This window comes from Rhagoletis zephyria, unplaced genomic scaffold (genome assembly GCF_001687245.7).
Source record: "Rhagoletis zephyria isolate East Lansing unplaced genomic scaffold, Rhagoletis_zephyria_1.1 Rzeph_scaffold_14611, whole genome shotgun sequence".
In the NCBI taxonomy this organism is placed as follows: Eukaryota; Metazoa; Arthropoda; class Insecta; order Diptera; family Tephritidae; genus Rhagoletis; species Rhagoletis zephyria.
The window spans coordinates 469-10,435 of NW_016171680.1; the positions used below are offsets into that span (position 1 = coordinate 469).

The 9,967-nt window shown below is 34.9% G+C and overlaps 2 protein-coding genes across 2 annotated transcripts; one reads left to right on the forward strand and one right to left on the reverse strand.

The window, feature by feature from the left end:
* Positions 1-11: 11 nt before the first annotated feature.
* Positions 12-827, forward strand: MED10 (mediator complex subunit 10). Its single transcript, XM_017634947.1, has 3 exons — positions 12-261; positions 327-352; positions 423-827. Exons 1-3 carry the CDS (start codon positions 166-168, stop codon positions 697-699), a joined length of 399 nt encoding a protein of 132 aa, XP_017490436.1. The 5' UTR covers positions 12-165; the 3' UTR covers positions 700-827.
* Positions 828-2,203: 1,376 nt separating this feature from the next.
* Gclc (glutamate--cysteine ligase) lies at positions 2,204-7,459 on the reverse strand. The gene is made up of 6 exons (XM_017634948.1): positions 7,434-7,459; positions 5,523-6,166; positions 4,678-5,429; positions 4,340-4,537; positions 4,088-4,269; positions 2,204-3,211 (listed from the first exon to the last, which is right to left on the reverse strand). The coding sequence occupies exons 2-6, from the start codon at positions 6,145-6,147 to the stop codon at positions 3,028-3,030; spliced, it is 1,941 nt and encodes a 646-aa protein (XP_017490437.1). The 5' UTR covers positions 6,148-6,166; positions 7,434-7,459; the 3' UTR covers positions 2,204-3,027.
* Between the last annotated feature and the right edge of the window lie 2,508 nt (positions 7,460-9,967).

Here is a 9,967-nt window from a genome sequence, read left to right on the forward strand (position 1 = left end):
TGCAGCAATTTTGCCAAATATGGCAGCAATGGTGCAAACTGTCAATTGTGGCGACTTTTGTTTTACTCGCAAATTCGTAAAATCTACCCAAAATTTGTGTGCAGCGATCTGTAAATTTTCGTTTTTAATTGTTTAAAACAGCAAAAACTTTGTTAATATTGCGAAATGTCTGCCCCATTGGAAAATTTAGAGACGCAGTTGGAGATGTTTATTGAGAATGTGCGACAAATTCGGATTATAGTCAGTGATTTTCAACCGCAGGTTTGTAGCAAACAAAGACACCTGTGTTAGTTTGTAATTTATTTTTTATTTATATTGCTCCATAGGGTCAAAATGTATTAAATCAAAAAATGTAAGTATCACGTACTGGTTGAGCTCAATAAGTATTTACATATGCTATAATTCACTCCCTATTTTCGCAGTCAAGGCTTGGTGACTGGTCTTCAGGAGATTGACAAACTTAAAAACCAAGTGCAGGATGTATTTGTGCCATTCGAAGTGTTCGATTACATTGATCAAGACAAAAACCCACAGCTATATACAAAAGATTGTGTTGAGAAAGCCTTGGCTAAGAACGAAGAAGTCAAAGGAAAAATTGATGCCTACCGCAAATTTAAGGCGAATATGCTACTAGAACTGTTCAAAACCTTTCCAAATGAAATGAACATGTACCGCGCTTACCGCCCGGACTCTATTTAGAATTAAGCCGAGATGAAGTTTCGCTTTGTGCGACTCAATAATGGTAATGTTACTATTGTGCAATGGAGAAAGTATAAATACATATAGCTTTTTTTAATAAATGTAACTAATTGAAAGCTGTCATAAAATGTTTTAAGAAATTTATAGGCATTTGTAATTACTTACTGTGACTCATTGCGTAACATTCCCAACTACCGTAAGGTCAATATAATTTTACTTCTGTCCTCTTCCAAACTCAATGAAGACTATCACTGAATCCATCGTATACCGATTTTTCGTGAAATCACTGAATACGAATAGCTTCGACCGTGGCATACATATTTATATGCACTTTGAATGAATATATTGGTAGCAACAACGATGGATTCAGCGATAGCCCAGAATACTTTCTAAAATCCATTTATTCTACATAATCCGGGGAAGAATTTTCAACACTCGATTTAGGGAGATCGTGAGTTTCTGAAATCCAATTCAATTTCTTAACCTCCGGCATTGACGCGTGTATCTATGTACACTGTCGGAAAAAAGTATTTACACAGCGAATTTTGCACAATGTATGCACCAATTTCTATTATAGTATTTTACCGCTAGTTTTTGATAAAAATACGGTTCATTCTACAACGAAAAACTTAAAAATATAATTCTTTAACTTTGTACAAAACTCGCGAAATTCAATTAATTTTCATACAAGTTTTCAACTTTTTATTCAGATTTTTTCGAATTTTCTTGAGTATGCAGTTTTGTAGTCTATTAAATTCTAGTATAAAAAATGCAAGTTCGGAGTTAGTGAAAAATTGCATTGATTATTGAGAATGCAATTGTTTGTTGAAGGTGTTTTGCATTTTTTACCTTCCTTTTATTACCTCGGAATGTAACTATGTAACATTGATGCGCCTAAAAGATGCAGCGATTTCTATTCTCAAGTTACATACCTGATGACAGTACGAATGGCAATTATAATAGGGAGGTTTTAGTTTTTTAAACTATAATTTTATATAAATATATAAAATAGAAAAAAAATGCCAAAAATTAACGGTAATTCGTAGCTACTTAGAGCTTCTACTTTAGTATAATAAAATTGATTGGGCTACAAATCTGAATACTGAACAAAATTATAAAAAATCTGATTATAAAAGATCTGTATTTTCGCCAGTTTTGCGCAAAGTTTAGAAATTATATTTTTATGTTTTTTGTTGTAGAATGAACCATATTTTTATAAAAAATTGGCGGTAAAATATTGCAATAAAAATTGTTGCATATATTGTAAAAAGCAGCTGTGCCAATACTTTTTGCCGGCAGTGAATGTTTTTGGAAGCTGGTAAAATTTCTCAGGTATCGAATTTCCTCTACAAAATCAGGCATTCCATACCTTTTTCTCTGGCCTTTTAAAATCGAAGCGTTGAATTTTATTATTTCTGCAAATACCGCAAATACTGCAAATATACTTACCGAAATAAAGGCTTTCAGAAATTTAAAATTTTAGTACCAAAAAATAGGCGTCTTGTTTTTTGCGTGGTTTGTGATAAGGTTTAATAAGTAAAGTACTCTTGCTTTTATTTCTGATTTTCAATTAAAAGTAGTTCATAAACTGTCTTGTTTTTTTTCTTTCAAAGAACTAAAGCACATTGTGATTTCAAAACACTTTCAAATATTTTTGAATTTCCGTTATCTATTGGTTCGAATTACTTCGATTGGCTCATAAGGTAGGTATAATTAATCAAACAGGTAAATCTTAAATGCATTTATAAGTAGGCAATTAAATAGCTTATAATAAAGATCTAGTAAATATATTAACTAAACGTTTTAATATTTTGGTCTTGTGAACACCCATTTTTAATAGTTTTCAGTGCTCATGCATACATAGAATACTTCACAACTATTTGTAGTTTTTATTTCACAACGTATCTCAATGAAGGGAGACACATTAAACATTAAACTCATCCTATGTCGCCACATAATATTTAAGGATAATAATCAACAATCTCAAAACAGTAAATTTTATTCATGGTCACGCAGACATATGGGTGTATACAATTTTTTTAAGACAATATCAATTTAAATTTCTAATACGCTTATTTTCCAGTCAGCTGTGTATTAATTAATTTTCCATTAAACTTTATCAACTAGTCAAATTTTTTCTTTTCCCTCATATTTGTTTTTGAATAACAAAAAAAAAAAAAATCAATTTGCAGCTTCGACGATGGGTATAAAAGATCGCCATCATCGTAAACCTATAGCATCACATTTTTAACTTCTACGTATTACACATACAATTTACTGCTCATCACAACATTGCCCATTCGTAGTTTGCGCCAGCGCATTGGGTGGTCATTTGTTCTCGCAGCAGCCGTTCAATTCTAACTGTTTCTGGAGCGCAGGTGGCAGCGTATCTTTCGTCTTGGAATGATTGCCTTTACCAAGTAGCGTGGGCTCGATTACTTTGCCTTCTTGAATGTTCTGGATTCGTTTAAGCAAATCATAGTTTATGCGATCACTCATGACAGAGTCTTTCCTGTGAAGTGAAAAAAAATTAGTTTACAAATAGTAAAATTCATATAAGAATAAGCAATACAGTGAGAGAGTACTATTTAATTAATAGTGTACACTTCACCCAGGAAGATCAACTATAGACAAAATTTTCGCCGTCATACAATGAATGGAAAAGTGATATGTATAGAATAAGGATCTTTTATTTGTAGATTTTAAACAAGCCTTCGATAGTGTAACCAAATGATAAATACCGGGTACGCTGATGAGTTTTAAGGTCCCTGGCAAACCAATTATTCTAGTTATTATGACAATAAAAAACACTTCCTACAAAGTATATATAAAAAGAAAGACATCAGAGAAGTTCATAAGGAGATAAAAAAGGAGACGTGTTATCAGCGACAATTTTTAATTGGACGCTTTGTCGTGCTGTAAATGAACAGGGCAAAAAATACAGGGGAAAAATACTGGAAAAGTGTGCTTTGGGAAAAACCATTTTGCAAAAATAAGTTTTAGCTGTGCAATAACTTTAAGTGACTTTAAGGTCAAAGTGTACGAATGGTATTTTTAGGGATTGCCGTCCAAAGTTCAAGCCCTAATTTAAGCCTTAAAGGAAGGCCTTTAACACCTCTTTGCAAGAGCTTCTAAAATCTTTCAAAATCGCGGTTTTTTTACACTTTGACCTAGCTTTTCTCTAAATCTGAAGCTGATGGAAACTTTACACTTATGGATTCGTAATCAGCACAGAAAAGTTCATCAAAAACAGCTATAAAATTTGCCATACCAAAATTTGTTCCTATTTTAATAGGCCTGTATTATTTTTCGAAAATTTTTGTATGAAACCATTCAGCACAGAAATATGTATACCTAAAATAAATTATATCTGATTATATTTACTCACTTATAATCGGGATGATTTAACACTTTTTCGCGTATCCAAGTCGCTGTAGTGACCAGTTCACCAGAAGCACGCTTCTCTATAAATCGCAAATACTGCTCAATAGTGCAATGTGTGTCTGTGTCAACTTCCATGGACTGCAAATAACTGCGAATAAGCGGAACTAGGCCAGGGAATGAATCAGCCTGGAGATAGTTGTCAGGAAGATTTATTTATTAGTTTCTATTTATTTAAGAAGATATTTTTTCAGTTTACCTTTCCGTTGAAAATCTCACCCACTGTGAGCAATTCATATTCCTCATGATTAATTTCGCCATTCTCTTTAGTGCCGTTGTGTACACCGTTAACGCCATTGCTGTTTAGATAGCAATTCTTTCGCGAAGTTTTGCGGAACCAGAATTTTTCCTTGCGGCAAGCATCACGTTTCTGAGCAGTTTGCATGTTTTCATCAACCTGCAACAAGCAACATTTACATACATATGTATGTACATATGTTAGCTATCTATGAAATTTATATTTGTTTTCTATGTTCACTACAATTAAATGTGTATGTAGAATTCTAAATTTCCTGTTCATTGTTTAAACTCGCTTACCTTACTAATGGGTATTAGGAAATTCAATTGATACGACAGTATGACTCGTGTCAGCAGCACTACAAAGCATACAATGGCAGCATTCTCGAAGTCACTGATCTGTGCCTCGCATGGCCGGAACTCCACGCGCCAGCCAATCGACGAATTTGGTGGTGGTGGCTTGAAGCGCATTGTTTGCCAGTTGGTAGATTGGATATTCTCAAAGTGGTCTGTGTCTTCCTCGTCATTTTGATCGACTTTCTCGCTGAACAGTGAGACTGTATCGCGTATGAACAGATGTGCCACATGCTGTGCCAGCAACGGATCAATGCCGCCATCGCGTAACCGTTTATAATCTGCTTCGTCATAAGTAAGTGGCACATCGTTGTATTTAGCGCCTTCTGGTGAGAGATATGAATCAATCGAGTCATACCTGGATTTGGCGATACGAAATTTGTTTTGACGCAATGGTCGCAGACCACGCTCCTCCTCTGTGCGACAATCCACCGAGGAGCTGATCACATTCCAACGACAGTCCGACTCTGTTAGGTAGCCACGATATATAGGCGATGCTGCAGTTAGTGCCAACATGATGGGACACAGTGGCGCAAGTTGATCGTATAGTTTGCGTGCCTCATTTATGTTACAGGCTTGGAATGTAAGTTGCAGGCAACAACAGCCCATACCGAAACCCATGGCGTCGAGTAAAACGACATCTGGTTCATCTTTTGGTGCACCCTCAACGGGAAGCTTTGTATTTACATCTTTATAAACTGAAAATGAAATAGATATAATTGAATTACTTGTTTCTATTTACGATATTTCCTCACATGATTCAATAATCGCGAATCATGATTGCCTCATACCTTTTAATTTGATGGCGACTTTTTCGCCACGTCTCTTACGTATATTACGTGTTAGCGTCTTGAAGCGTGGATGACCCGGATATATGGCTTCATCTGGGAAATATAATGATTTAGCCGAGCTATTCGGATCGTTCGGATTTGGATAGTAAATAGGATGGGTGAATTCAGGTGCGCCCAGCCGTGGGAAATTCGTTATAGACATAACACACTCATCTTTATCTAGCAATTCTGTGACCTCTGTGCGCCGATAGCGCATATTTGCCTCAACCAAATTGAAGTGTGCCATTAGGCCACCGAAAGGTTTGCCTGGGGTACCCTCAATCATGTAAGCACCATATTCGGGACGCCATAATGATTTGACACCATTAGGATCGGCCAGCTCTTTTTCGTTGAGTTTATTTAGAAGTTTCTGAGCTTTGAGTGAGACGCGTGCCACTTGATTAGCATCGTCGAACTTCACAATTATATATTCGACCTCATCACCCCATTTGAGTATGTCACCTGTGCGATCTTTCAGCCTGTGATAGAGATTTATGAATTGAGTAATACCATGCTCGCGCACATGACTGGCTAGTTTTTTGGTTTCCTCCCAAGAGAGTGGACTGCCTTCGCTGAGTAGACCCATTTTGTGATGTGAATAAACTGCAAAAAATAGTTGGGAATGTTAATTAATGGAATGACTTAATTGATCATTAAGAAAAGTGCAATATGTTTATAAGCAGTTACAAACGATTGAGATAGATGTGCATACATTTGTATATTTAAAAGACAAACCACGCCAGCATGTGATCGTTTACGGAAATTTACAGAGATATAGAAACATGATATCTTTTACAAAAAGCTGCTCCAACGCATTTATGGGCACATATGTACATATATATGTATAAATATGTTAGTTTGCAATGCAATGTTTAAAAATCAGCGAAAATATTAGAAACAAGTTTCCGTTCGGACATAAATACATATGTAGGTATATGTACATACATACGTCCATGTTTATGTACAGTAGCGGACAGAAAAACGGTACAATTACATACCTGTAGTGACTTTAAATCAGCGATGGGCAGAGAGAGCTTTTACTCTGGACGCGCCTATACAAAATGTTTAGAAGGCTTAAAAGAGCTTTGCCCGCGGGCAAGGCGGTGCCCATAACTGCTTTAAATCAATGTAGCACATATACAAGCACAACAACAACAACAACAACAACAGCAGCAACAACTACAACAACAACGTTCCGGATAACCTAAAAAGGCCAATGAGCATCAGGGGTGAAGATTAGCGATCAAATATAGTCACGCCAGGAACTGTACAGGTTACAAGCAAAATTAACATTTTAAGCTCGCAGAAAAAACGTCGAACGTTGGGCTGGTATAATTTCGGGGGTGTTTTTCCAATCAAGTTATTGGAAAGCGGACCTTGATATATAAAAATGTAAATACTAAAATCTTTCACGGCGAACCTGATACCTTCAATTGATAATTCGAGTGCAAGAGTCTGCTGAAGATTTACGGGCCTTTGTGTGTTGGTGAAAACAAATACCGCAGACGACAGAACGACGGGCTGCCAGAGCTTTCCAACAACATACAACATACGTTTTGTCGTACTAATGAACACAAACAATCTAGGCCTGAAAGTATTCAACACGAAGTCCGCCGGTGGAAGCAGAGGGAGATTAAGGCCTTGTCTGCGCTAGAAACATGGGGTTGAGAAGGGCTTGGCTCCACTTAGAATATTCAATTGACGTCAATTGGCACAGAAAAGAACCGACTGGCGTGATATGCTTAACTTGGCCAAAAAGAGAAAAATATATTTGACAGCACTTGATGTTCTGTCAATTACTGGTCAGAGAACAACTGACGGCAAACTTTATTTTCCAATGAAATATTTTTTATCTTTTTATATTTTAATGTTATTTATTTAACCGCAACTGTGAGTATCGTTTGTTTACACACATATGTATGTATGTATGTACAGTATGCACCATTGTATTAGTGCTGGAAATACAATTGTAAAATTTTCAACGAAATAAAGCTAAACAACCATTAGAGTTATTGATTTAATTGCAGAAAAATACACGCGAACCGCCATGCTTGCAATGCGATTATGGCGGAGTTGAAGGCTATTGCGATTATAAAAACGCTCATTAGATATGTCTATGACCGACACCAAAACCAAAACCGTTGCAAAGTCAATGCGAATTATTGTTGAGCCAAAACGGTTGTATGGCACATAAATGTATGTATGTATGTTTTTTATACATTGTTTGCTTAAAAAGATAAGTTCCAGCAATAGAAAAACTTGAAGAGTTCGAAAAATAAATACTTGTCGATATCAATTACATTTTAACAGGAAATACCTAAGTGTAATGAAATTTCTGCTTACGTTTATAAATTTTCGCTTTAGTATACTTTTTTATCTTATTTTCTATTTATATTATTATTTATGTATGGGCCATTCCAACATTAACATTAGTTAGGGTCGGTTTAAGGCAAAACAAAAAAAAAAAATGTAACAATCCACTCCAACCCTAACTTGGATCCTTGCTTTTGCTGGTATTGTAAAACCATACTATTTTTCGCCTTACTCGCGCTCTAAAACAGTGATCAAGTGATAAAAAATCAATTTTTTTTTACAAAATATCACCAGCCTAATGTACAAATATGCACACATGACCTTTGAAAAGCAGAAATATGTACAGTAAAACTTAAAAATAGCGATACAAATATAAAAAAAAACCTTGATTTCGCCCAACAAAAGGAAGGCCCTATCGTTTTGTGAGTCATATGATAGAGAGAAGGTAAATCTATTAGGAATAATTTTTGCTTTGATTTGTAATTTTTTGTTTGCTACAATCAACTTAACTATTAAATTAAGCAGCAGCCGAGCGGAACTTAAAAACAAAAAAAAACGAATATTGCAGTTATAAAAATTTTGATTTTCAAACTAAAATTATGGTTTAATATCACTCCAACACAGTGATATCACTTTGCAAAGTGAAAACAAAAACTACATTTTTTGGTCAAATAAAACAATCACTTCAAATTGAATACTTGTCATGTATTCACATTTCCTACTGCAATGTAAGCACACTACTTACTTCCTCAATAAATACTGCACCTAAGCTATGTATATGTATGTACAATGTTGTATGTATGTAATATACAAGCATACATACGTACATATGTATGTATGATGAAAGCCCCTAATTAAAAATTGTGTAGTGTAATTATTTACAAATGTCGAAAAGAGGAAGGGAATGGCGATAGTTTAAGAAGCGACTGTCTATGTATATTCTTACATATAACTATTGCCAGTGGGAAATGCATGCATTATCATTTTATTATTACGAAAAGGTTGACGAATACGACTGAAAGCAAACACACATCCCAATTGAAAAAAAATTGAATTGGTATAAGTAATAAGACAATTTTAAGAATTTGTAAACTTAGAATGATGTACATATGTACATTAGACTGCATCACTCCCCATACAACAAAACTCGGTTCTGTGTTTCCATTGGAATTATAAAATCTATTCTACATTATCCTGAGTTTCGCCCGAAAATTTGTTTTCCGCCCAAAGTAAATAGATGGAAACCAAACGTGAAAAGTGAAACGATTCGGGGAAAATTTGAAGACTTGCACCTTAAAATTTCGGAAAAATATTAAGATTTACGTGACCTGGTCCGATTTGAAAATACCTCCAAAAATCGAGTTTTTGTGAATAACAATAGGGTTTTTAATTATTTTTTTGAAAAAAATCACCTTAAAAAACGAACTTACTTAAGAAATATTCATAAAAATATTATTCAACGGAATGAGATTTTTGATGCTGTTTTTTAAATTTTTTCAAAGATTGCTCTAAGAAAACTTGAATAACTGGACGCAAACTATTCCGCTTTATACTTATGAGCAGGGAACGGATTTTATGGAAATTGCCTTTTTTTCTGCTAAAGAGATAGAGTATATTCGATTAAGAATGTCCACGATTTAGCTTTCCCTGATTCCATATATATACATTTGACGTTGCCTTTTTTGCCTTTTTTAAGATATTTGCCTTTTTTTGCCTTTTTTAAGATAATTGCCGTTTCTTGCCTTTTCTACCTTTAAAAAGCGATTGTAGCACTTACAATTTTTTTTTTTTTAAGTTTAAAAAATATACACATGCGGCTTATAGAAGCGCAGGGACCTCTTGCCAAATTGGTGTTGGAAAAATTCAAAGCCGTTTTCTCAGCTAACGTAGGCTTGGATACATTAAGGGGTGTGGATAAAATTGTAAAGGGCGAGGAAAATGCCGTCATTCCCGATAATATGAACTTTTTAAACGTTCCATATTTAAATTGGACTCCACTTGTATCAACTTACGTCGATCGCACATTTAGTACATTCAAGGCTTTTCTTCGCGAAAATCGAATGAAAATGCTGCCAGAAAACTTCAAAATGCAT